At 43.7% G+C, this 27,956-nt stretch overlaps 3 protein-coding genes across 4 annotated transcripts; 2 read left to right on the top strand and 1 right to left on the bottom strand.

Annotated features, from left to right (window-relative positions):
* The first annotated feature begins 41 nt into the window (after window positions 1–41).
* On the top strand, window positions 42–15,784 carry LOC101157351 (synaptogyrin-2). The gene is made up of 4 exons (XM_004066170.4): window positions 42–255; window positions 9,093–9,330; window positions 12,413–12,549; window positions 14,612–15,784. The coding sequence occupies exons 1-4, from the start codon at window positions 145–147 to the stop codon at window positions 14,840–14,842; spliced, it is 717 nt and encodes a 238-aa protein (XP_004066218.1). The 5' UTR covers window positions 42–144; the 3' UTR covers window positions 14,843–15,784.
* On the bottom strand, window positions 15,636–18,755 carry tk1 (thymidine kinase 1). Its single transcript, XM_004066171.4, has 7 exons — window positions 18,474–18,755; window positions 18,286–18,317; window positions 17,461–17,574; window positions 17,245–17,338; window positions 17,067–17,156; window positions 16,844–16,963; window positions 15,636–15,996 (listed from the first exon to the last, which is right to left on the bottom strand). The coding sequence occupies exons 1-7, from the start codon at window positions 18,534–18,536 to the stop codon at window positions 15,838–15,840; spliced, it is 672 nt and encodes a 223-aa protein (XP_004066219.1). The 5' UTR covers window positions 18,537–18,755; the 3' UTR covers window positions 15,636–15,837.
* Window positions 18,220–27,431, top strand: afmid (arylformamidase). Of its 2 annotated transcripts, none has more exons than XM_023959898.1 (11): window positions 18,220–18,335; window positions 20,354–20,444; window positions 20,937–21,041; window positions 21,116–21,164; window positions 21,689–21,774; window positions 21,841–21,913; window positions 22,018–22,115; window positions 23,589–23,667; window positions 26,202–26,337; window positions 26,518–26,622; window positions 26,856–27,431. In XM_023959898.1, the coding sequence occupies exons 2-11, from the start codon at window positions 20,396–20,398 to the stop codon at window positions 26,880–26,882; spliced, it is 807 nt and encodes a 268-aa protein (XP_023815666.1). In that variant the 5' UTR covers window positions 18,220–18,335; window positions 20,354–20,395; the 3' UTR covers window positions 26,883–27,431. The 2 variants fall into 2 exon arrangements, with proteins under 2 accessions (XP_023815666.1, XP_023815660.1); XM_023959892.1 differs by lacking the exon at window positions 18,220–18,335 and adding an exon at window positions 19,061–19,256.
* The last annotated feature ends 525 nt before the right edge of the window (window positions 27,432–27,956 follow it).

Genomic DNA, 27,956 nt, shown 5'->3' on the forward strand with positions numbered 1-27,956 from the left:
CTCATTCGTCACAGCACCTGTTGCCCACGCAGAGGAGCCCAGCTCCGCCCCCTGGCCGCTGCCGCGTGCGCAGTAGCCGTTCGTGAGACATCCGCGCGCTCGCTGTCTGCAGTTAAACTCCCGTGAAGGATTGAAGGAGAAGACATGGAGGAGACGGGGGGCGCGAGCGCGTATGGCGTCTCGCTCGCAGGAAAAGGTTTTGACTTCAACAAGTTCGTCCGACAGCCGTTAACAGTGGTGCGCGTGCTCAGCTGGGTGAGTGAGTCCACGCACGCGGAGAACAGCGCGTGAGCCACAACTAAGTGCGGGTTTGGTTTTCGGAACGCAGCCTCAGATCGGATTTTTTTAAAGTCTGACCCGTAAAGGTCACGGTCATAGTTGGTGAGCGTCCAGTTATGATGTGTTGCCAGGCAGAACTCGGGACTTTGGCATGGGGTGCGCAGGGTCAGAGGTCAGAATCTGCTTATCTCTGCTGAGATAAGAACCTTTGTGTCTAACTTCTGCAGGTGCTCCAGGTTAGTTTATGGCACCTTCTAATATCTCATAGATTTTTCTGAACACCAAGTCTCTCATAGATTAGAAAATGTAGATGTTTTTAATGTACAAAAGTTTACCACCCCCCTCCCCCACCACTGTTGTTTACAAACAGATGATTTGTTGTCTGAACTTTGTGGTAAACATCACATGAGAGACTTCTAAGAAGAAGTTTTCCTTAGAATGAGTTCTGTCAGTACTGTACTGATGTTACTTTCATCACCTGTTCACCCTCACAGCATCTTTGGGACTTGAACCTGGGAGGCTTTCTGACTTGAAGCTGCTCTGGACAATGCTCTGATGGAGCTCGCTCTAGATCAGGGGTGGGCAATTATTTTTGCCAAATGAGAACCAGAAATGATTGTGGAGCCGGGGCCAGGCTGAGGGACTCGCTTCGATGCTCTGGAATATCAATGGTGTTTCTTAATTGTAAGCTAGTATATAGTATTGTCTTTACATCCTGTTGGGAGTACGTTTTAAGATTAATGAATGAAACGGTGACCTTGCTTTTCAAAGAACTGTTTAATCAAAAACCTCTAACAATGGTAAACAAAACATGAACATTAGAAGATTTTTCATGAATCATAACAGCAATCGTTTTCAGTCACATGTGGTTGAAAGTCCCCTTTTGGGCTTCAACAAAGTCAGAGTGAAAGTCTGAGGTGGAAACATGAAGTACTGCTGATGAATGATCATCAGAGATAAATGGATCTATTGAACCTCATCTCTGAGAGAGTTTGTTCCCAAACATCTTCATGTTTGGGAAGCTCTCCTCCTTAAGGGAAGAGTACAAATATCAAGTATTCTGCTATCATGGCTGCATGCCCATGGGCTCCAGCTGGACATCAGGAGATGCATTATCTACATTGCAGGTAAAAGTAGGAGATAGTATTCAGTTTGATATTCAAATATCCCTGAAAACTCAGCATGGAGTGCTCCTAACATGGATGAGTATCTGTGGAGGTGTACAGCTGATGGTGGGACAATCCATCAAAGGTTGCATGTCAGTGAGAATGTGGTAGGCTTAAAAGAAACTGCATCTTCTTCATGAAACGCCTTCACTAGGGTGTACATTTAATGACAAAAGGCCTTTTAGCTCATTCATCAGTGCCGTCACATCAACAGCAAAGGCAAAACCTGCCATCCAGTCCTCATCCAAGATCTCTGGGATGTCTTTGCTTTTCATTGTGCAAAACTCTTGAATCTCCATTTTCAAGTCCCAAACTCTTTTCAGCACTTTTGCCGGCCTAGACCATCCGTTGTGACGCCCACCTGTCTCGTTTCAGTCCCTGTGGTCCATGCACCTCAGTGAACGGATCGCTTTCCGTCGTCGGGCCTTTTGAGACTGTGTCACAAAGCCACTACGTACATTTAGCGCATTTTCCACGTATGAAATTAAGGTCTTTTGAGATGCGTGACATACATAACTCTTATACCATGGTCCGGGTGAATACTCAATCCTGATTGGCTGCTGGGTGTGCATTAAAAAGTGATATACCACAGGATAACCGCACTGTGAAAAAGGAGTTCCGGTCACCTAGCTTAAATGTTTTGTATCACTGCGCCGGCTTCTTTAAAACAACTTTCCTTCATCATTTGGACAAAAACAAGCGGTAAGAGGTGAACTTTCTCTCTGAACTGATGCTTTATTCAACCCATTGGAAAGATCAGCATATATATATCGCTTTATATCGCCGAATCTTGACTGCAGCGGTGCACCACGTAACAAAAAGTTCGCTTATTGTGAGAAAAGTGATCCAAATTGGAAAAAAAAAAACCAAGAATTAAGAACTAAAAACTGGTTACTATTTATTTCTTCTGTAAGTGACCATGGTATAAGCAGGTTAATGGCCTTCGAAGTATGCATTATCACTTTTCAACGCACTCCGCTTCGCGCAGGACGGTTCAGGCTTCCACGGCGTGCGTTAAAAAGTGATAACCCTTACATAAGTGTTTCGTCATTTGTCGATGTGAGTAGATGTCCGTTGAGGGTTTCGGTAGACGGGTCTTTACGTGAATTCGATTTTAAGCTGTTTAAAGTTTTTGTTTGGTTAAGAATCACATAGTTTACATGTATTGAACGTAGTTAATATGCAATTATTTCATCAATCTTACGCAATTGTGCGCAAGTCTTTTCTTTGTGGTTTTCCACAAGCGTTCTACCTATGTCCAACAGACGCATGTACCATCGATTTGTTACTTTTACATCGCGTTTAGGGTGCACATATCACATTAAAATTACGTAATTGATGCATTAATCACTAATGACTTTCATGTAAACGGTGCAATGATCACGCACGGTTCATGTCCTACGTCGGTTTATGTGTTCGTTGCGTGGTTTATTCGTACATCTTCCGCAGTTTTAACGTGGTTCATTCGTGATACATCTGTGAAATTTCACATAAAAATTACAATTTTTCTTACCTTTTCCACGTTGACCAATTTTCATCCGTGCAATATGCTCAAATTGCACGTGGTTGGTGGCTGTGGGACATGGCCTTCAGTGCGCACACTGCTGCCAGCTCCTCTGTGATTGGGGAGCCAATCAACAATGTCACAGAAATGGCAGCTCTCGTTCAGAGCCAAAAAAAAAGGTCGAAACAAGACGTTTCGACCTTTAAAGTTTGGGGGATCAACCTTGTTCCACTCAAATGCTGGAAATCTGTTTGCTTTGTAATTTCCCAGGAACCTCAGTCGGGGCGGTCAGAGTCAAGCAAAGGGCCGTGTCCGACCCCCATCCTGTAATGCCCAGATCTGATCTGGATGTTTAGATGAAGCTCACTAAGCTAACTCTGGAAGATTCAGAAATGAGGCTAACTCTGTTAGTTCAGTGTGAAGTAAAGGAAGATTTAAGTTTTTCGAAAGTGAACGTGCAAGGACACTTGGAACTTGCATTTCTGCTGGTGTGTTTAGGAAACAGATTGCTGTATGTGTCACTGGTAAACAGAGCAGGCAGGTAAGGGGACACCTCTGCCCACCTGCCCACCTCTGTTGGCCTTCAGACCCACAAATGCTGCAGCTGTGCTCAGCCCGTCTCAAATTCCCTGTGGCGGGCGGCTCAGCGTGCTTGTCTGGTGATTTGAATGGTCTGAGGCAGCACCTTCAGCACAACAGTGGACTGTTTTCCAGAATCGCTTGTCCACGGTTCTTGTCAATGCCTCGCAGCAGCCTTCAGATTAGGTCAAATTCTGCAAACAGCAGCTCCTTGTTTCAAAAAGTGATAACATGGTTGACCTGAGATTCCAAACATAAAGATCTTTATTTTAGAGTTGAAATTTTTTTCAGATTTTAAACATTGCCACTGTTGTTTGTCATGCAGCTGTAGAAATACAAACCAAGATAAATCTACCAAACTGTTTCTCTCTGTTAATATCAGAGGAGTTTTCCTTTTGCTGCAAAGTGTTTGATACTTAGTAGAAAGCAGACATTTTCTGCTGATCCTGTGCAGATACCAGGCTTGGTAGCATGGTCTTTACTAAAAAGTTTAGTGTTGAGGGTCATTCTCTAAGTAAAAAATAAATAAATAAAAGCAGAAACAGTACGGGGGTGTCAGTCATTGGACAATACTATAATTCACTGTAGTAAGAAACATCTTATATGTTCAATGTTCTCTGCCTTACAACTGCTTTGTCTACAAAAATGGAAAGACTGAGACATTAATGACTGGTTTATTTCTGGTTTTTGCTGTACTGAACGTATTTAAACTCGTTTACAGTCAGACTGCATTCCAAAGGACATTCACTTCCTTCTTTTGGTTTTGATGGCGGGGATGTGTGTCTCCTTGCAGTTTCAAGAGTCAAAAAGCTTCAGTCCTGTCGCTGTAGCCCAACCAGAGTGAATTCAACCGCTTTTGTTGACTAATTTGTTGGTCATTTTTATGCTGTGTGTAACAAAGTGGCATTTGTTCCTTTTGTGTCCACTTAAGTGTGGCTGTTTTTTGAGTACTTATTAATTTTCTGCTTACCTACTTCCTGCTCCGGAAGATAAGAAAAGTGTTTGTTATGCAGCTTGGCAGACATTTTGAATTATCAGCTGTAGGCCTGCACAATATATCGCAAATTATTGTTATCTTGCTGTGCAATATGCATATCGCGAAAGACGGCGAAAATTGCAATAAATGGTTCCCTTAAATGTGCTAAAAGAATCTTATGGCAGCTTGAAGTACTTAAGGAATCAAATGAATCCATTTATGCATGTGACCAATCGGATGGACCCCTTCAAGTTGTTGAGCAATCAGATGGACGGACGCTTCCCGTTGTTGACCAATCGGATGGAGTCCTTTTATCTTAGATGTTCGTTCAACGAGGGTCATTTAGAGTATAATTTTTGAACTGTTGCAGTGAAAGGGGAATGATGCTTTTGGTTGTTTTGCTTTTTGTTTACATACCACAAGTTTGATCATTATCGCACTACTGATCATTAATATCGCAAGTTTTCCTCATATCGTGCAGCCCTAATCAGCCGGAACCATTTTGATTGAAATGGGTGTTTTTCCTCCAACACTCCAATCCTCCAACACCCCATGTGTGTGGTGGTTTGAATCAACTGAGGTGAGGCTATAAACACAGGTGTGTTTGTTCATTGGAAGGGCCGTGTGAATAGAGTTCAATATTTGGAAAACAATAAAACCCTCGTTCAGTCCCTTTGCTCTTCTCTGTTGCACTGTATTCACACCAAATATGATTTCGTCACTATAGCGTCACTATAGCGTCACCATAGAATTACTATAGCGTCACCATAGTGTCTCCATAGAATTACCATAGCGTCACCATAGCGTCACCATAGCGTCTTCATAGCGTCTTCATAGCGTCTTCATAGCGTCTTCATAGCATCTCCATAGCGTCACCATAGCGTCTTCATAGCGTCTTCATAGCGTCTTCATAGCGTCTCCATAGCGTCTTCATAGCGTCACCATAGCGTATCCCTAGCGTCTAATAGCGTCTTCATAGCGTCTTCATAGCGTCTTCATAGCGTCACCATAGCGTCTTCATAGCGTCTTCATAGCGTCACCATAGCGTCTCCATAGCGTCACCATAGCGTCTCCATAGCGTATCCCTAGCGTCTAATAGCGTCTTCATAGCGTCTTCATAGCGTCTTCATAGCGTCTTCATAGCGTCTCCATAGCGTCTCCATAGCGTCTCCATAGCGTCTCCATAGCGTCTTCATAGCGTCACCATAGCGTCTCCATAGCATCACCATAGCGTCTCCATACCGTCTCCATACCGTCTCCATAGCGTCTCCATACCGTCTTCATAGCGTCTCCATAGCGTCTCCATAGCGTCACCATAGCATCACTATAGCTTCTCCATAGCGTCACCATAGCGTCACTATAGCGTCACCATAGCGTCACCATAGCGTCACTATAGCTTCTTCATAGCTACATTCAGTTGGGTCTGGATGACAACCGCTTTCAGCTGGACTTCCTTCTCTTTGTGACCCAGTTTGATGACTCCCTGCCCCTCAGTAGTCAGAGGAGGAAAAAATAACTATAAAATTTGTGGACCTTTTTTAGTCACCATTCGCTAATGACATCATCAACACGTCACTGGCCAAAGCGTGAGTTCCTGATTATTGACGACAAATTCTTTGCCAGATTTCAGATATTTGAAGACTGGAAACATCCCTCTACGCGTCAAAATTGTTGCTGCGATTTTAGAAACGCGCTGCTGCTAGTGAATTGCATCGTGCCTGACGCCCAAAACATATGTTTACCCCTCATGTTAGTGTATGTGAAAAAAGCTGTGCCTTCAGCCGTACTTTCTACAATCTGTGGGATAATCCACAGATATCAGGTTCATTACATGCATGAAACTCTTGAATTCTATGAAGATAAGAACACGGCTACTAAGACAACAGAAAGTGAACCGAATCAGAGATCCACAGGACGCCTTTAGGGCTGGTGTCTTGACATGAACGAACCGCTGGTATGTCTTATGAGCTTGCAGAAGGAAAATGTCTTATGGAGCTAAATGAGCGTGTTGAATTTCCTCTTTATAGAGCTCAGTGTTTTTTATTTTGGTTTTATGTTATTAACACAAAGTTGAATTAATTGCCAGCCCTGAGACTGGAAGTTGTGAGTTTAAATCCACAGCTGAGTCCTAACCAAACACTAAAAATGGGACCCAATGCCTCCCAGCTTTACACTCTGCATTTAGGGGTCGGATTGGGGGGTTAAACCACCAACTGGTTCCCGAGTGCGGCTGAATCTACAGCTCACCACTCCCCCAGGGGATGGGTCAAATGTGGAGAACAAATTTGAGGTGTGTGACGGCGAGTGGGACTTTCAAGGCTCTGGAGAATCAGCACAATCTGTACTGCAGATCTGAATGGCCCCAGAGTCCTCTGGACCGGGCTCTGAACAAGCTCTGCAGCTCGCCTGGACTGAGGCTAACCAGACTCTTAGGTCACCTTTTTCAGATTTTTAAAACTGTGATCATTTGCACAGAAACATCTACACCTAATCAGTGACGGGATTAAACAACTGCCTCCCAGGACAAAAACTGAGTCTTCAGGAGGAAAACCTCAGCCTGTTCTTTGGTTGTCTTGCTTTGTTCTGCAGACGCACTCCACTCTGGCCATTCTGCTGTTATCTAACCTTCACCCCTCCCTGTGACTCTGACATTGAAGAGAACATGCTAGGAGCTCTATTCTCAGGTGTGGTCATGTGACCCCCTGGTTTATTTAGGGCTGGTTTGGAACCTTTTTTTTAAGTTTTTGGTCCTCAAAATCTTGGCAGAAAATGTGACAAAGATCTAACCAGCATCTTCAAAGAGGGCGGGACAAAGAACCTTCACAGAGTTGATGATTTGGTGGACCATGCTCCCATTTGACTGCAGTTTTGAAGGTTGATTGAAAACTCATGTAGTCATGAAAGGGGCGAGAAAAAACAAAAATCGGTTGGACGAAACTGCTAAGTTTTTTTTTTCCAAAGAAGTCCAACACGTTTGTGGAGGAAATGCCCCCAGAGGTCACTTGGTGAACTGCAGTTTGCTACAGCTTCCTCAGCTTTTAGAAAAGCTTCAATGCAGAAGCTACATTTTGCTCTTCCTGCAGATTTCTGAACTCTGGGTGGCTCTGAAACGCATCCCTGGTCGATGACGCTGTGGTGAATTTTTTCATCACCACTGCTGAGCATTCTCTCCCTCAGCTTTGAACAAAAAAACACCTGAGAATGGGCTGAACCTCCGCCTTTACTGCCCCTCTAATGGCTTCTGGTGATGGTTGGGGTCCGTGCTGCAGAAAAAGGAAAGTGTCATTTAAAAAGGATTTCCCACCCCCCACCCCACCCCCCCAAAAAAATTTACATTCTAACTCACACATTAAGACCAAGATCTGTGTGTGTGGGGGGGGGCTGGAGTCACATGGCAAGCAGCTGCCTGCAGAGTGGCGGGGGGGGGGGGTCTTCTGATATGGGCCATCTCCAGCAGAAGGAAGCAGGAACCTCTGCTTCAAACTGAATATGAACAGAAAGTCATTGCTGCACACTGAAATTTCCCAGAATGCTTTTCTGTACTAAAACCTGGCTTTGGGGTGTGGGGGTGCAAACGGCTAGCTCTATCTCTGACGTGAGTTTGCTGTGAATGTGTGAATCAGAAGAGGTTCCGGATCAGGGGTGGGCAAACTACGGCCCGCGGGCTGGATCGGGCCCGCCTCCATGTTTGGTCCGGCCCGCTGAACAATATCAGAGACCCATGTTTTGTTTTGTTTTTTAAATCTGGCCACACGATTAAGACGTGGCATTTTATTCCCCCATCTGCAGTCTGTGCTCCAACCTGAAACCCCCTCAAAATCTCTATCAAACAGAACAGAAGACTGTCTTCACTTTTTTACGTCGCAGTTTATCTTTCCTGGTTTAGCTCATTCCTTTAGAGCGATTATGCTGCCTTTTTTAAACAGCGCACCCTGTTCTGTGTCCTGATTGGCTGGAGACCTAAATCCTGCAATAATCGAGGGAACTCTGTACTGGTGAAAAGGTAACGCAGCAGAAGACATTCATCATTACTGGATGAGAAACAGACACGCGGGACATAGCGCAGCTGCACAAACTGTGAGACGCGTGAGGAACAGCAGCCCTCAAAGTCTTTATTAGGATTATGACAGGAGAGGAACCACTATTTAATTTTTTTTGTTTGTTTTTTAAATGTATCAGTATATTTTTCCTGAATTTTTGTCTTTGAAAATCATAGGGACAGTTATTTGTTCATTGTTGTATTTCATAAATAATGTTATTTAATTTAATAAAAGAATCGTGAATGAATGAAACTTTATTCATTTAGCACTTTATAACTCCTTGAAGGTACCAAAGGGCTTCACATAAAAAAAAAAGATCTAAAATGGAAACAAAAGTTAAAACTAAAAACTCTAGAATATTCAGTTTTAGAATATAATTCCCAACCCAAACGTTTTGTCTACATTCCATGTTATATCATTCTCACTCCACGCATCTGCTCATGGTCCGGCCCTTCTATCCAATTTTAGAACCCAATGTGGCCCGCGACTTAAAATAATTGCCCACCCCTGTTCTGGATTCATAAAAAGTTTTCTGTCGGTCCTTCCAGGTGTTTGCTATTGTGGTGTTCTCCTGCATCGAATCAGAGGGGTACATCAACGCCCCCACCAGCCCCCAGGTGAAGTGCATCTTCAACAAGAATGACTCTGCGTGCCACTACGCCGTCGGGATCGGGGTGATTGCCTTTCTGGCGTGCGTGGGCTTCCTGCTGCTGGACGTTTACCTTCTGTTTTCGAGCAGCGCCCAGGAGAGAAAACTCGCAGTTGCAGCCGACCTGGGCTTCTCAGGTGAGCATCAGGGGAGGCCTTTTCAAATATCTGGATAAATTGTGGGTCTTTTGTGGTTATGCTGTTCATGTCAGATGCCCCCCCCAACACACACACACACCTCTTCTTCCATTAATATGAAAACCTTTATCAAGACAAATAACATGTGCAATAGTAAATGACTATAGCTAAATCAGCTGGTTTTCATAAAGGAGTTTTTCTCCTCCACTGCTCACTAAGGATGACATAAAATCAACCATGTAAATTCCAGTTCAGTGGGAAAGTTTTCACTTTTATTTTCAAAACACCAAACAGGATTCTTATTCATAAATGCGTCCAACGTCTTTTTTTTCATTGCAATGTTTAATTTTGACACTCGACTGTTTCTGCTGTTCTCTGTTACAACAGCAAACATGTCTTGGTTCTAACTACTGAATAAACTAAATGATGAATAAATGCAAAGTTCTGATCGTAGGTTGGATACTGAAGCAAACAGTATTATCCACTTCTTTTCAAATAATCATTTTTTATGAAACCTATTTTAAATACATTATTAAAGAACCACATCTTGTGGCATTTTTCTCATGATGGAGGACATATGTAAAGAAAATTAGGATTAAAATTGCGTTTCTAAGCATTTTTTTATTCAAAATGTTGTGAATCAGGAGCAAAAAGTGATGAAAAAAGTGTCGTGGGAAAACGCTTGTCCGGATGGACGGATGAATGGCTAGATGGATACACTATGCTATGCAATTGATCCATAGGGGAAATGAATGGCAGTCTGTAGCTCCAGATCATTCACCGACATTAAAACAAAAACAAAGCTACTGAACATTTAGGGTACAAGTTTCCCCCTTCCCCATTAGTGTTATACAGTGTTATTGCACTGGGTACGAAGGACCTCCTGTATCTCTCTGTGGAGCTCAGCAGTGACCAAAGGGGTTGTTAAGAGTTTTATGAGCAGGGAACACCGGGTGAAAGGGGTGACTGGTGCTTTCTTCAGCTACACCAGCATCCTCATCAGGTTCAGTCTCTTTACGGCCTCAATGTACAAACTACAATTGGCAGGCCACAAGCTCTCTTCTCCGCTCCATTCTGATGCATCCAATTGCAGACCTATAGATCCTTTTTCCTCATCTGAGCTGGCATCTGGCTCAAAACTGTACGGCTGGATAGCTGCAATATTGGTCACCATTTTTGTTGCATCAGTAATGTTAGGATGGAGCTGTGAGGTGCTGTAAGCTGGCAGGAGAAACCGTAAACAAAGGGATGATGGAAGATGATTGGCGTGTAGTGGGTTGCAGATGTACTGGGCTGCAGATGTAGTGGGAGGCAGATGTAGTAGGTTGCAGGTGTAGTAGGTTGCAGTTGTGGTGGGCTGCAGATGTAGTAGGCTGCAGGTGCGGTGGGCTGCAGGTGTAGTGGGCTGCAGGTGTGGTGGGCTGCAGGTGTGGTGGGCTGCAGGTGCGGTGGGCTGCAGGTGCGGTGGGCTGCAGGTGCGGTGGGCTGCAGGTGCGGTGGGCTGCAGGTGTAGTAGGCTGCAGGTGTAGTGGGCTACAGATGTGGTGGGCTGCAGGTGTGGTGGGCTGATGTAGTGGGCAGATGTAGTAGGCTTCAATAGTAGGTTGCAGGTGTGGTGGGCTGCAGGTGTAGTAGGCTACAGATGTGGTGGGCTGCAGATGCGTTGGGCTGCAGATGTAGTAGGCTGCAGGTGTGGTGGGCTGATGTAATGGGCGGCAGATGTAGGCAGCAGGTGTAGTGGGCAGATGTAGTGGGCGGCAGATGTAGTGGCCTGCAGGTAGGGATGTGTATCGTGCCCCGGTATTGAACGAGCCCCGGGGCAACATTCTTCAAAACCGCAGTATCATTAAGATCTGACCTCAACGGTTCTGCTATTGGTACTGGAGAAGTGGCATTTCTTTTGTGTGTCCCACAAGCGTTATCTGAAAAAGAAAAAGAAAAAAATATATAGGAGTCTGCATCAAAGTGAATATGTTTCCATCATCTTAAGTCTGGTGTTTGACAGACAAACAATTAAATTAAATAATTAAATAAATATCCTTTAAATCAATACAAGTATTGCCAAATGAACTATCGCGATATGTCAGCATGACCATTTTTTCTTACATAGTGTTGCGGCTTCCTGTGCTTTCATCTCAGTGGGAAACTGATCCAAATGTCTCTTTGAGAGGTTCAGGTTGCTGACCCCTGGTCTAGCACATCCACGTGCATTCCAGGTTTGTATTGTAACATTATCATGTATAAAGTAAAATGTTTTATATAATGAGGAAATACAACACTCTATGTTCTTAATTTTATTTATTTATTTTTCGTCCTCAAAAAGTATCGATAAGAGTACCGTTAAAATACCGGATCGATAAGCAGTTTCAATAAGAGTAGTAGTACCGTTAAAACCTTAACGATACCCATCCCTAGCTGCAGGTGTGGTAGGCGGCAGATGTAGTGGCAGGCAGGTGAGGCAGGCTGCAGGTGTAGTGGACTGCAGGTGCGATGGGCTGCAGATTTAGTGGACTGAGGGTCTCTTCAGATGGGAGCTAATGAAGGCGACTGACTTTAGGGACTCTCAAATTATTTTTGTGTAGGCCTCTTTGATAAAAATTGACTCTGGTTCACTCAGTCAAGGTAAACTTGATGGTTGTCTTTGTCTGCACCATCAAGACCAGAAGACCTTTTTAGCACAAAATAGGAACCTGGAAAAAGAAACCATACTTAACTGCCACAGGAGTGAAGACCTCATGAATGAGTTAGACAGTTGAAGTTTAGTTCTCCTTTATTTGCCTTTGGGCTGTGGGGGGTGTCAGTCCATCAAATTTAATGAGTTTTTCTGGAAAAGCTCAAGTAAATGTTGGAGATCCCAACAATTGCAGAAGGGCTCCTCCACCATTTTCAGAAGCTGCAGCAGCGTGAAGTAGAGGGCTGTGATGCAGTAAACAGGCGTTGCTTGTGCACAGCAGGTTTCATAGTTGTTCATTCTTCGGGGCACAATGAAGCCACAGTTCCAGAGAACAACACGCAGCCATTGTTCTGCTGGGCTTTTCTGTACCGGCTGACCTCAGTTGTGTGTCGTCATGTGTGTTTGCAGGCCTCTGGACCTTCTTGTGGTTCGTGTGTTTCTGCCTGCTGACCAGTCAGTGGAGCCGCACTGAGGACATGCGCGGCATCCCCAAGGACGCGGGGCGTGCCGCCATTGCCTTCTCCTTCTTCTCCATTGCCACATGGGTGAGCTGGTGTACCCGAGTATTTTAACAGTAAACTGAAGAAATGGGTAGAACCTTTAAGGAGCAGAGGTTTCAGCAGGATTATTATTTTAGTAGTTATAACATTTGATTGACTGTTTACCTTTTTAAAAGACGCACTCTAATGAAAATTGGGTTGTTGGGGTTTTTATCCAGTTCTTGCGCTATTTTTCTGATGATGGAGGACATGTATAATGAAAGCTCAGCTTTAAATTGGATTTCTGAGAATTTCTTTATTTAAATTGCTGTGAATCGGGAGCAGACATGAAATTGCTGTTGGAAAAAGCCAGTAAATGACCTGCAGAGAGCTGGAGCAAAGTAACAAAGGCTACCATCAGTAACACACTACTCCGCCAGGGACTCAAATCCTCCAGTGCCAGACGTATCCCCCTGCTAAAGCCAGTACATGTGCCGGCCCGTCTAAGGTTTGCTAGAGAGCATTTGGATGATCCAGAAAAGGATTGGGAGAACAGTCAGATGAAACCAAAATATAGCTTTTTTTGTCGGAACTCTTCTTGTCGTGTTTGGAAGTGAAAGAATGCTGAGTTGCATCTAAAGAACACCAAACCTTCTGTAAAGCATGGCGGTGGAAACATCATGTTTTGGGGCTATTTTTCAGCAAAGGGACCTGCACGACTGATCCATGTAAAGGAAAGAATGAATGGGGCCATGTCTCCTCAGATTCTGAGAGAAAACCTCCTTCCATCAGAGTATTGAAGATGAAACGTGGCTGGGTCTGTCAGCATGACAACGATCCCAAACACACTGCCCGGGTAACGAAGGAGTGGCTTCATAAGAAGCATTTCAATGTCCTGGAGTGACCTATCCAGTGTCCAGATCTCAACCCCATAGAAAATCTCTGGAGGTAGTTGAAAGTCCGTGTTGCCCAGCAACAGCCCCAAAACATCACTGCTCTAGAGGAGATCTGCATGGAGGAATGGGCCAAAATACCAGCAACAGTTTGTGAAAACCTTGTGAAGACTTACAGAAAACATTTGACTGCTGTCATTGACAACAAAGAGTATACAGTGATCCCTCGCTATAACGCGGTTTACTTTTCACGGTTTCACTACTTCACTGATTTGCATCGTGCATTGTGTTCTGCATTCTGATTGGCTAAAAAGTCACTCCGCTTCTTCTCTACCTGTGCGTCAATAACGTTGCAGTTTGATATGTACACGTACGTAAAACACTGACCGATGCAGACCTGGCAAAAATGACAATGCCACAAAGCGACAATGAAAGAGAAGAGGAAGAAGAGGACACAAGTGTGGCTAAAGATGAGGAGGAAGGACCAACGCTTGGTCGCTTAGCAACCATGGTGAGAATGGCCACTGAACTTCAGCGAGTAGCTCAAGAATGGGACCCTTTCATGAGCCATTCATTACAGTTCTCCAACATAATCGATGGTGGCATGTGGGTGTATAAGGATCTTTTTGCAAAGGAGAAAAAAGAGGGACAACAACTGCCTATCACTATGTTCTTCTTCCGAATAAACACTGCAGAGCGGAGTCAGGATGCAGCGGCTCAGTCTGAAGAGCAGTGAGATGCACCTGAATCAGTATTTTTCTGACTGTACTTTGTATTTTTTTCATAATCATTTTAAATTTAAAATCAGTATTTAATTGTATAATAATTGTAAAAAAAATAATTTCTACTTCAGGGATTTTGCCTATCACAGGTTATTTTTGGAACGTAACCCCCGCTAAAAACAAGGGCTTACTGTATAACAAAGTACTGAGTTGAACTTTAGTTGTTGACCAAATACTTATTTTCCACCATAATTTACAAATAAATTCCTTAAAAAGACAGACAATGTAATGTAATAAGTTTTTCTCTCATAGTTGAGGTTAACCTATGATGAAAATTACAGGCCTCTCACATCTTTTTAAGTGGGAAAACTTCCACATTTGGTGGCTGACCGAATACTTTTTTACCCCACTGTAGATGTTTGAATGAGCCACATTTCAGTTGTTGTGTCTCATTGCGTGTTTTTTTTTAAGAGAATTCTGTTCAAACCTGCTGTGTGTGTTATGGCTCTGCAGGGAATCACCACCTACTTCACACTGGGACGCTTTCGCCACGGCGTGGACAGTCTCACCATCCCCACCTACACGGACCCACCTCCAGACCAGCACACCCCCTACCCTCCCACCTACGCCCCCACCACCTACACGCCGTACCCCAGCAACGTGCCGGACACGCTTCAGCACCCTTCCTTCAGCTCCACCCTCCCACCTCAGGGAGATGCTGGCTACCAGCCGCCCACATACTGACGCAGTGAGGGGGGGCAGCTGTATCATACTGATGTGCTTTCACATGCGCTTTAACACACCGGTGGACACTGCTGGGTTTTTTTTTTTTAGAGGGGGGGGACAGTCTGTAAATGAGCAACCTTTGAACTTTGTAGAAACCACTTTCACCTCAACAAACTGCTCCTTGTGGCTCATGGGACAGAGACCAACAATCAGGGGGGATGAAGTGTTTGATTATGAGATGCTAACCTTGACATCTGAAGCAGCTGGGAGAAGGGGCGGGGCTTAGTGTCTGGTCTAACAGGATTAACATGAAGGTACTTCGTTAACTGTCAGGTGAGCGTCCCAGGGTTTTAAACTGTGCATATCTGTACAGCGGGAATCGAACGCCCGTCCTGCCTAGCTGGAGGGGCTCAGACCAGCTGCTGTGATCATGTGGGAAGTTCAATGTCAGGTTGAGTGACCTGTTCAGACGTCGGAAAGTGGTCACGAAGTGAAAAATTACGTTAATTTTGAGTCCGATCTGAATGTTGGGGGTGCGGCCGTCCGTCATTGAAGACTGTTGTTCAGAAGTGATCTGGGAACTGGATGAATCTGCAGAAATGCTCTGAAAATGGGCTGATCTGTCTGTTCTATTAAAGCGGGTTAAAAACACACAGGTGCTTCTGCTCCGGTCAAACCACCGTCAGTCTGTTTCCATTTCTGCCATGCTGCCCAGCTCCAGCACTCGCCAGGATCCAACAGCTTATTTTAGTCCTGGGGGGTTGGATTACGCATCAACAGGCAGAAGTGAAAGCTTCTGCTTCTCAAAGAGTCAGTTTGACGACTAAAACTTTACTCTTGACCTAAAATACATGACATTTCATGATGAAAAAATCGTTTATAAAAATAACTTAACACTTAAAAGCTAAAATTACACCACTCCATAAGTGCTTCATGTAAATGAATAAAAAATACACAGAAAATGATCGGCTGATTGTCCACTTTAAACCAGAACAGAGGTGCTGCTCTCGTCGTCACAGGTGGAGGTGGGAGAAGACCTTCCGAGGAAGACTGGCCTCCACTTCTTTTCCTGCTCTGATTGGAGTTTTTCTCGTGTTCTCTTTGTCCTCTTGTCCTCCATAGCACGTCCTGCACACCGCCTGGTATTTGTCAGCTCCTCCAATCACCTCCACCTGCAGCAGACACCATTTCACACATCTCAGCTGCAGAGGCAACAAGACCTTTGTTCTTATAGTCCTGTTTTTCTGCAGCGTGTCCCAGAAGGTTCAGTCTTTCTGCGTGAACATTGTGGCAATCATCGATATTTGCTTACAAGCTCCACTGAGGATTTAAGGCATTGACTTTTTTATAGCAGCGGTCCCCAAACCCCGCAGTCCATGGGTCCTTTGGTACCCGACCGCACAGAAAACAAATAACTTGCATTACTTCTGTTTTATTTATTTCGGAATCTGAAAGATGTTTTATTTTGAAAAATTTCCAGATTCTCTGTTACATCCGTCTGTCATTCTTGGTGCAGGCCAAGGCGCTCTTCTCTGTCACGTGATAGGATACCGCTAAAATAAAACCCGGGAGCTAGCAAAATGAGTAAAAAACAAACGTCTTTGGAAAGTTTCTTTGTCAAGTGGAAAACGCCCAGCCAGGAGACAGAAGAGGAGCCTTCCACTTCCAAAAAAGAAAGCTACATTTAATTGACAGTACTTCTTTTTCGCACCATGAGTGTGGGAAGGGGAGAGGATGATGACACCTGTGCGATGCACAATGTTATGCGTGTGTCAAAATAAAAGCTCAGAGCACGTCTGATCACATCTCTGTTCCTTCTACATCATAGCGTTGCAACAATAATCATCCGCCTACATGTTAAAGACATTGTGTGGCGTCATACCGGTCTGTTGCGTTAAAAAGGTTGGGGACCACTGCCTTGGAGCCCTTCATTTGTTTTCCAGACAAAAGGATTATTTTATTCACGAGAGTTCCTGACTTTCGCAGGGGGTCCTCAGGAGAACTGAAGCTCAGGCTCACCTCCTTCTCCACTCCAATCCTCTTGGTGTAGGCAGCTTCTCTGTAGCACTGCATGCAGACGGCGTGCAGCTTCACCACGCTCTCTGCCAGAGGAACCAGGCTCAGGATGTTCCCAAACGGCTGCAAAACACACCAGACATGAAGTAGTGCACATGCTCAGTGCAGGTGAAGTGTTCTTCGTCTCAGACGGGGCGCCGCCATGCCAGAAGCAGGAGGGTCTCACCTTCCTCTGGAAGGTTGCATCCAAAGCAGCTACAATGACCGTTTTCCCCAGATTCGCCATCTCCTCACTAAACTCCACAGTGTCTGGAAACTGCAACATGGAGTCAGAAAGAGGTGATGACAGGTCCCAGAGGGACAGACGCCCCCATCCATGCACAGCAGGTAAACAGGAAACGTACAAACTGTCCCTCATCGATTCCAATGACGCAGGCCTTCAACGCCGCAGCTCGAACGTCGCTCAGAGAGTTGGCAGGAATGGCCTCCATGGTGTTTCTGGACAAGCAAGATGAAAATAGTTCTAAAACTCTGAACTTCATGCACTTTGCTTTTGGGAGGCCCCCACCCTGGGTAAACTCTTTGCAGAGTCCCTTTATGATCATAGCTGACAGTCTTACTTGTCATGTGTGGCCACTCCTGTGTCGGAATAACGTGTGTCTCCGGCGTATTTGATCACCAGGCATTTGTACTGAGCCACCTGGAAGCGGCGGACACGTCTCAGCAGCTCAGTGCTGCAGAGGAAACAACAGACAGACATTTATTTCAGTTCACGTATCAAAGGAGCTTTAGGTCGACAACCAGCATGTTCACATGAAATAAACATCAGATCTGATCCGGTCACATGAGCTGTAGAAATCTGAAAATCAAAGACTGTTTACATGTTTCAATGTGCAGATCTCTTCTAAATTTTTGAGGGCATGTACAGACTTAAGATGCTAATTTTACTTTTTAAGCTAATGGTCTTTTGTTTCTGTTGCGGTCAGAGTTCTCCTGCAGAGCTTATTAGAGTGCTGTTGAACATAGCGAGCATCCTTGATTCCAAACATGTTTTAAGGTTTAAAAAGGGCCAAATATTACGAGTAATTGATAAACATGAGGAAAAAATCCAAAGTTTAGACGTTTGGGTTGTATTACTGTTTTTGTTTTTTGCTAAATAAATGGGGACTCTTTGAATTTCACAGTAGGGACATTTTTCATTAAAAGTACAAAGAAGAAAACGCATAAATATGTTTAATATGTTCCTAAGTGTTGTGAAAACGGTAACTTTTAATTCTGGGTTTACAGCAGGAGTGCAGATTTACGGCAGCTGGATTAACAACAGAAATGGCGGGACGGTGACGTCTTGGCGGAAAATGTCAACAAAGGAACCACAAAATGTATCGGAACGGATCCCTTTCTTACACGAAAACATTTTTTATTGAGTTGAAGAAAGAAAAACTGACCTTTTTCCTGAAAACATGGGTCCAAAGATGACCTGGAAACGGCAGCAGAGGTCAGAGTCTAAATTTAATTTAACTCATTTTCTCGTATAGTTAATGTTCAAAGTTACAACATGCGTTAAATATTTCCTGAACTTGAGTTTATATAGTCTATTTTTAATAAAAGCGGCAGAACATATAGATATACTCACTTGAATTTGTCCACGGCATTTCAGGGGGGAGTTAGACAGCACTGACGAATCTAAAACATCCATTTCAGACCTAAAAAAAACGTATACACCAACAACTAATTAAAGCCGTTTAAAATGTTGATAAATATTATTGGTCCAGATTTGTTCTATGTGCGTAACCCAGTAGAACAAGGAACTTTGAAAATCCCGCGGCCGCCAAGGTTTCGCACATTTCTATCAAGATTTCCACCAATGAACGTGAGTCACGTGATGCTTGTAGCCAATCAACCGCTGTCGTTTGCCGTAACGATGAGGGTTGCCCAGCCTTTGACCAATCTAAACTCACAAGGCGCATGCGTCGACCTTTTTTTTTTCTTTCGAAAACCTTTATTGGCATTACAGAGCTACTTGTACAGACATAAGGTCAAAGCAGAACAAATACTAAACAACTGTTTTCAGATACACTTTTTGAAGGGCATTTTATTTGTTTATAAACTTTTATGTAACTCAGTAATCAAAAAAAAAATTGTAATAAATGCCCACCTTGTTCTTTAGTCTAATTAAAATGTTTTGCCTAAAATGTTTCTACTTTTTTTTAAGACCATGTTGATTTTAGATCCACTGCGTTGCGGGTTTCAGTGCACGCGGGCGTTCAAACGATCAGATTTGTAGTAAAAAGGAAGAGAGCGTTTTGTTTACACTGAGAAGTGGGTAAAGTTCAGCCGCTCGGGGTTTCAGCTGCTGCTGCCGGATTTTAAAGGATATTAATATAAAACGATGGACTGGACTAAAATGACGAAAGATGTAAGTTTTCTGTTTTCGTGTCGCAGGCAGAAGCGGAACTGATCTGCAGAAATATTCTTTTTAAGAGACTTTCGTTTTTATGAATTTTCATACAAAATTGCCGATTTTCTATCGGTTTTTTAAAAACCTTTTTATGTTTTTTTTAAATGTTTAACGTCCCTTTTTGTTCTCCAACATTGAGTTAAACCAGTTGATCAAACTCGCCTCGTCACGTGACCATGTTGGCTACCTGTTTTTAGACTGACAAACTATACTTAAGTCTGAGTCTCTGAAAAATCCCTTACATACATTATTTTTTCTTTTTTAAATTTGAACTTTGTTTCTTAAACATAAAAATATATAACATATAATATGACAATTTAAATAGAATCAGTACATTCAAGTACCTTTTTACACCATGAAACTATATTGATCATCTGTGTCTACGTAATCATGCTTAAATCTTATGATAACACCAAGATAAAAACTATGTGGTAGAACTTACAACGTTTATTCCTTAATGTATGATTTTATTGTGTGAATATTTAAAGTTTTGTTAGAAATAAACCAATACTAATTTCTTTAAAACCTAATATCAAAATGATATTTACTTGGATCTCAACGGAGAAAGAATTTGGAAATAAATCCCACGAATCCAGACATAATTAAACTGATTGTAACCCTCAGAGCAGTGATCATAGTCAGGAGCAGCAGGTTGGTGGAGAAGCAAAAGCTGTACCTCATTCAAAACATTACGGTTTGACTAAAACAAAAAAAATTGTACTACGGTCAAAATGCTCCGTGTTTTTATTAAGAACATTAGCACGTCAGGCAAATGTAATGTTACTGTTGGTCATAACCAAACAAATGAATGAATCCATAAATGTTTGCTGATTTTACAAAGCAGTTTTGTTAAAACATGCAGACACGTTTAGTACTACACATATTTTGTTTTACATCATTAAATGTAGTAAGTACAACATTCATCTAGGTAACTGTAGTGCTGGAAGCAGCTGCGCCGGTAGAGGGCGTTGTTTCCCGCGTGTTCTTCACCCTGCCGCTCTGCGTTCGAGGCCGAACAGCTGATCGGCGTGCGCGTGCACGTATGTGTCCAACAGGAGCTCGAGCGGCAGTACTCCCCCAGCAGGTGGTCCCACAGGATGGACGCGGACGCGGTGATCCAGGCGCACGTGAAGGCTCTGAAAGCCGGTGAGTTGGCGCGTGCGCGGTGCGGCCGAAATCTGCCGGGGTAGTCCGTTCGTTAAGTTTGGGTCCAGAAATGACACGAAAAGCCGGAGCAGCCCCTGCTAATCACCCATGCGACTGTGGGCTCGCGCCGCTTTGGTCCAGCTTAAGTCAAACCAGTTGGATCTTAAATATGGTCACGTGCCTTAAAGGGGCTTTTTTTCCCTGTCATTGTAGATCCACGATTATTATGAGATTGATTTTGTATCAGCAGGTAAAAAACAGGTGTAGGAACGAACGGGGGGAGGGGGGTTGCAGACAGCACAGCTGTGGCCTCTGATCATCTTACTGGAGAATTTTGGATTAAGGGCCTTGCTCATGGGCACCATGATGGTGGATCAATCATCTGTCACGGGTTTAATCCTGGATTTTCTTTGACTTGAGGCAACTGGAGCTCCATTATGGTGAAGTTGGCATGTGGAACACCTCCCTGTTTGATGATGCTGGTTTCTGCAGGCACAGAGCGAGCGCGCAGCCTGGCTCAGACTTTACTCAACATCCCATACGGGGAGGGGGACGGGGAGAAGCTGGACATTTACATACCGAAGACCAACTCTCTGGGTAGGCGGTGGTTCCTCAGGTGGGCTGCAGGTGTGAGCAGAAAGCGTTCACCAGCCTGGTCTCCCTTCTTTCAGATCTCAACCTCGTCATTTACATCCATGGGGGGTACTGGCAGTTTCTCAGGTACGGACGGACGCCGTCTTGTGTTTGGTGCCAGATGTTTGTGGAAGCTGAGCTAATATGCAAGACTGAGTTCTCTTTTCACAGCAGCTTCTTCGTGGGGGTGGGGTGGGGGTTCTCCTTCTCTTCTGCAGAGCAAGGCACCTTGATTCCTCCAGATGTCATAAATTCTCCTACTCCAGGCAGAGATCCCCCCCTCCCCCAAAAAACACACAAGAAGGACCCCATTCCACACAGTGATACCATGTCTTTTTTTTATCATGCACCCCTCTACCTTTAGAGGTCCAGGTTAGACCCCTACTTATAAAAAATACATTTGACCCCCCCCCCCCCCCCCTTCTGATCAGCAGCTGCTGGGTCCTGCAGCAGGAGATCATGGGGGGAGCATCTCCTGCTTCACTGACAACTTCTTGAAGCTGAATAGAAATGGGAAAAAATGGAGGGGGGGGGGGGGGGGGGCATGATTAACAGAGGGAGGGGCCTATCTGTTGCAGGTGACCCACTAAGACTTCTTTTTGTCTGCCCAGTAAGGAGGAATCTGGGTTCTTGGCTGTTCCTCTCATTGAGAAGGGCGTAGTTGTGGTTGCCGTTGGTTACGACATTGCCCCGAAAGGTAAAGTGGTTTCATCCCAGTTGGTTCTGATTTCTAGAAAGCAAAACATGTCTACTTTCTACCCAGGTAACATGGACCTGATGGTGTCTCAGGTTCGCCGGAGCGTTGTGTCCATCGTCCAGCAGTATTCACACATCAGGTGGGCGTTCCTGAGCCTCCTCAACAGTTCCCGTCTTCTTCCTCCTGAGCAGGTCTGTCTCTGCTTCCTAATGAACCCTTCTTTTTTCTTCTGTCCACTGTCAGGGGTCTTTACCTGTGTGGCCACTCGGCGGGGGCTCACCTGGCTGCCATGGTCTTGTCCACTGACTGGTCACAATATAGCCTCAATCCTCAAATCAAAGGTAGGATCTGCTCCAGTGCTCACACTCCCTCACTCAGACACATGTATTTCTCCGCTGACAGTGACAACAAACCCACACGGATGGCAGAGCGGCCGCGTGCAAACACGTCCAAAGTGTGGCTGTAATTTTCCAAAGTAGATGCAGACAGCAAATGTAACAAAAACATGGCGTGTAAGGCCGGTTACACCAGTAACCTGTCCTTGCTAAAATACACCACATTCTAGCGGAGAGGTGCGCAGCGTTCGACCGTCCATGGGAGACATCTAGCGCCGCTATTGTTTCAACAGGTGTGTATGCTAACGGTACACACGTGGAGCTACCAGTACTGTAAAAGTACTGCTAGTAACTGGCTGAAAGTTTGTGTTGTGCCTCAATAATAATAATAAATTATCCGACATACAATGTAAACCTAATTAAAATACAACATTTGACATTTTTATTTGTATCGTTAATGTTCTTTGAAAAGAGGAGGCTATTTGATATACTCTGCATTTTGGTTATTAATTGCCTTGTTTATTTAAAATTGTTATGTCAAAGTCTATGTTATTGCTACACAAGATGAGTTTATATTTTTTGTTCATTTTATTTTACGGTTGCAAAGAATATTAAATGAATAGACTGTGTTTTAAATGGTTCTAAAATAAAAGGTTTTCGTATGCCCAATTTTTTTTCTGCCTCCGTGTTTCTACACAGAAAAGTATTGATGTCGGTACCGGATCAATAAGAGGAGTCGTATTGATTAAATCTTAACGAGATCCATTCGCAATGATATATATGACTGTATATGAGAACTGGACTAAGTGACCCCTCCCCCTTGCATTCCAAACAGGATGTACCAGCAGACTCCAATAAGCCACAATCCCATAGACTTCTAATGAGAAATAAATAGTCAAAACTGTTTGCCAGAATAATCAATCTGGCTCTGAAAACTTTTTTTTTTTACATTTTCTTACTAATCCTTATATTTTTTCTTTGTTACGAGTTATTCAGGTTATAAACTAACCAAGCAGATGCCTCCATAAAAGCATGTGGTTCCCCATGTCCAACGTTCAAAATGCTTGATTTACAGATTCACCCTCTGAGTGGAAGGGGTGTGGACTTCCAACAAGCTCATTCCTGATTGGTGAGCGTGGTTACCATAGAAACATAGACTCAGACCGTCTCCAACACGGTGACATGCATATTGTGAAAAAATGGCGACTGAATTGACGTCATTTGGTTGGAATTGGACGTCAGGCCTTTTCTATGGATGACCTCACATTCACCCGGTCCATTTCTCGTATACAGTCAGTGGGGTCGTCTCTGCTCTGGCCTGGTTCAGTACGGATGATGTGAGGCTGGACAGGAAACGGATGGATGAGGAAAATGTAATCTAACCCGTGCTGGTGTGGGCTGAGAAGGACCTAAATGTATTCAGAGACTCAGATGTGGAAGGGTGGGGCTGATGCATACTTCTCTTGTTTTTCTATTGAGGTGCTTTTCTTGTGAGCGGCATATACGACCTCCTGCCCATCCTGCCCACCTACATCAACGAGCCTTTGAAGATGACCGAGTAGGTTCTTCCACAGCATTCCTCTGCTCCGTCGTGAGTTTGCTCTGCAGGGTTTTCTTTTTAATGCTGCAGTCATCCATGTTCCTGAAGCAGATGCTAAGCTGTTTTCAAAGTTTTGGGTTCATGTTTTCCAGAACATGAACCTTAAAATCCCATTCAAACTATCTTTTGATCTATTGTTAAAGTGTTCCCAGTGGTCTTTTACGTACCATTATTCTGCTTTTTGGTAAAATAAAAAAAGCCATCCTTTAGTGTTTATCAAAAATGCACCTCTGAGTTGTTGGGGGGCGCTGTTGATTGCGGAGTAAGCCACTGCTGATATCCCATCATCCCTTTGTTTATATCCTCTCCTGCTAGCTTACAGGGGTGTATTCCAGAAAGCAGGTTATGCGAGCTCCCACGGTAAGTTTGAGGCTAAGGAAGTTGATAACCTCATCTTTCGGTTCCAGAAATGGAGGTATGTTTCAGGGTAGGTCAAGTTGCCATGGCAAACTCATGCTCTGAACATAACCTGGTCTGGAGCAGGTTTAGTTGAAGGTTAGTTTGTTTACAGAGAGGTGAAGCAGCATGGCGTGTCCATTTGAAGATGATTTAGTGGATGAAGAAGCTCAAATAATACTTTTTCCACCGTGAGAGGGTGATAAGACCACATATGGATGTTGGAAAAATAAACTTTTTTACTTTGATCTAACTTAATTATTTGCTTCAGTTAAGATAATTGAAAATCTTTTTTTTTGTTAAGTCAGTTTAAAAATAACACGTAGTTTTCAGAATGTTATTTTGCTTTCATTCAAATTAATTCAAATTAAGTAGGTGTAACTTTGGTGCTGCTGTTAGATCGGCACCGCAAAGAATTGTGGGATACCATTCCCTTTGTCTGTCTGGACGGATTTGGGTTTAAGTGTGGCTTTTTGACCAAATGGGTTTAGTTTTTTAGCTGTTTTACTGTGTTTTACCAAGTTATTTTGTGCTACTTTGCTCAAGTCTCTGCACCATGAGGGAGAAGGAGGGAGAGGAGGATGAGTTTATATAGCACCTGGTATATTAACAATGTTGGAAAATTCCTAAACGATTGCATTCATGCAGCATATACTGTTTTGTTCTTTTTATTGTTATAAAAATGAGGATCTGCCGGCTCAAACTTAGACATATGAGAGTTCAAGAATTTTAATTCATTACGATGGAAAAAAAAATACTTGAATTGGAGTAATATGACATTAAGTTAGATAATATGTAAATTTGAGTTGTATTAACAATTGTTGAGTTTTATAGACGTAAGAAATTAGGTTGAAAAATTTAACTTAATTACTTGTTACCAATAGAAGTAATTCATTTAAGGTGGCAAAATTGGATAAGTTATATATATATGCGTCACATGAAAATGGAAATAAGATCAGAAACTTGTGCGTTTACTTTGTCTGTTCTTCTACTACAAGCAGAAACTCTTTCTTTTGCGGATGCAGGCGTGTTACTTTTTTGATGGACGTATAATCTTCATTCGCCGTCATTAATCTCAGATTCCGTCTCACTGAAGTGTAGTGCTTTCTTTTTTTTTCACCACGCGTTTCCATGGTGACTCCAGAAATCGGCGATCTATTGAGAATGTCTTTAGGTACCTGCTGTGCACGTGCATTAACCCAGGGTTACCAAGTCGAGTGTAATTACGCTAACTCATATCCGGTCTTTTGGAACCGACATACCCCGAGTAAGCAAGTTCAGGCGGATTTCAGCCAGAGTTCAGGGTTAAAGTCAGGCTAGTTTAAACATGCTTCCTGAAATACCCCCCAGGCCCTCACAACCCCAGCATAACAATATTGGAGCTATCCAGTCGAACAGTTTTGAGCCAGATTCCAGGAAAACAAAGACATTCGAGGATCTGTTTGTCTGCAAGTGGATGCATCAGAATGGAGCAGAGCAGGGTCACCAAAAATGAGCTTTTTCAAATTGCATATTTATTATCTCTTCCTGATTCATCAGGATTTTAATTAAAAAAACTGAGAAATTCAATTTTAATCTTTAAGTCTTTTATATATGTTATTCATCACTTTTCATTGGAGTGGGTCTGTAATAGAAAAACAGAGGTGGAACATGCAGGGAGGAAAGCTTTCTGAACATTTCCATATCCAGAACTCTGATGACGGCCCTCAGAGGCCTGAGGAGCTTCTTAAGAAGTGTGAAAAGTTATCAAACCTTTTTTTTTTTTTAAGCTGAAGAAGTTGGACAGATTGGTTCTGCTGGAGCTGATCTCTTTAGAAGATGATGGTCAGCATTTAATGTGAATGATCCTGAAAACCATCTGAGCCGCTGAGATGTCAGAGGAGAAACGGACCAAATGATGCGGCTGTAGAAAAACAAGCTCCTGATTGTGTCAAACAGAAATTTGTCAAAAACCTGAAGTTATGGTGAGGTGGGGTGAAGTGTCCGGGTTTTCAGGGGGGTGGTGGTTGTGGATGGAAAGGTCTTTGTTTGCCATGTGGTCCACAGTGCCAGCCTCCGCCTCATTCCTCCATCACCCGGGTGTTCTTTGTTGACAGGGCCGTGGCGGCCAGAAACAGCCCCAGCCAGCTAGTCTCTCAGCTTCAGGTGTCCTCCCCCAGCTGTCAAATCATCGTGGCCGTCGCTGAGAATGACTCGCCGGAGTTTCGCAAGCAGTCGGAGGAATATTACACAGTGAGTACCCAGAATCCTTTGCAGCTTCTGCCGTTTGTGAGAAAACCTGCTGCTTTGGTGATGTCTGTCCTTTAGAAGTTTCAGTTTAAGGCACCAAACTCTCAGGAAGACATGCTCTGAGTTGGTTGTTCTTGTGCTGTTTGATGATCTGCGGTTTCTCTGTGTCGCCTCCTCTTTGAGACTCTGAGAGCGGCAGGACTGAAGGTGAGCCTGGAGGATGTGCCGGACACGGATCACTTCAGCGTCGTCGACCAAATGGTCGATCCGGAGTTTTGTCTAACGAAGGTGCGTGTCCTCGGGAAGCCATTTGTTCCGAGAATTAAACGGGACATAAAAGGAGCGAGTGTTGTGACTTTCTGAATCCCTTCTGGGAACAAAGAGGTAGCATCAGCGCAGATGGTCCATGCAGAGTCCACATCTTTAGCTGGCAGCAGTGTCAGGGTTGTCTTCTAAAATTTGGTGGGAATTAAGACGTAAATCTGAAAATGTTTTTGATTTCATGTTCTGTTTTTCTGCAGCTTTTATTGAAGATGATGGACAGCTGAAGATCAGACGCCTCAGCATTCCTCTGTGTGCACAGACGCTATGAAAAGCAAGATTTCTTTTCCTTTTTGGGGGTGGGGGGAGGGGGTCTAAACAGTTGGAATGAACTAAAAGCGCCACTGATTGTTTTGTCTTGTCTACTGCTGGATAACATAAAGTTAGGAATCGTGTCCTTCATGGTTCCAGTGTGTTTTATCGGGCCTGCTGTAAACAGACCACAGATCTGCAGTCACTGTCGTCAGCAGAGGCGGTTCCACCTTGTTCTGAAGGCTGTCGACGCTTCGGAGCAGATCCCCGCCCGTGTACCAATCAGTGAACAGACGTGGTTTTCAGTAGTTCTTCTGCTGTTGCTCCCATCGGCATCGGCATGCTGTGGATCAGTGGTGAACAAATCAATAGTTTTATTTGATGATAGTTGACTGAAAACATGAATGTGAGCAAGAACAGACACACATGGAGACTTTCAGGTGGCTTGATGCCATTTTCACAATGTTCCTCTCATTTTCTGCAAGATATGGATGAGAATCACAATAAACATTTATATTTGAGAACTTCTGATTGTGACTGGATGAAGACGCTTCACCATAAAACAGCAGCTGTCAAACATGGTGGTGGTGGTGTGATGGTGTGGGGCTTCTTTGCAGCTTCAGAACCTGGAACAGATGGATCCATGAATGGTGCTGAGTACCAGAAAACAGGTACAGAAAGTTCCTCATCGGGTCATGAGCTCAGTCTCAAGAACCTGTGGGTTCTGCCACGACCACAGCAGCACGTTTGTCTCCAAATGGGTCAGAATATATTTGCTGTGTTTAATTGAAATCCAATCATCTTCATGGTTCCTTCATCACACTTTCAGCTGATTGTCTATTTAGAAATCTACGTGTTTGGTTCTTTCAGAAGGTTTCTATTTGATTGTCAAGCCTTAACTTGGTGGAAATGAATGTTTCCATCCTGGTAGGGCTGGGCGATTAACCGATCAATTTGAATTTGTTGTTTAAGACGGTTTGTGTATGGGAAAACTGAGGTTTTATTTTCCCAGCTCTCTGTTGTTCAGAGTAATGTCAGCCCGCCGGTCT

Source organism: Oryzias latipes, chromosome 1 (genome assembly GCF_002234675.1).
Source record: "Oryzias latipes chromosome 1, ASM223467v1".
Classification (NCBI taxonomy): domain Eukaryota; kingdom Metazoa; phylum Chordata; class Actinopteri; order Beloniformes; family Adrianichthyidae; genus Oryzias; species Oryzias latipes.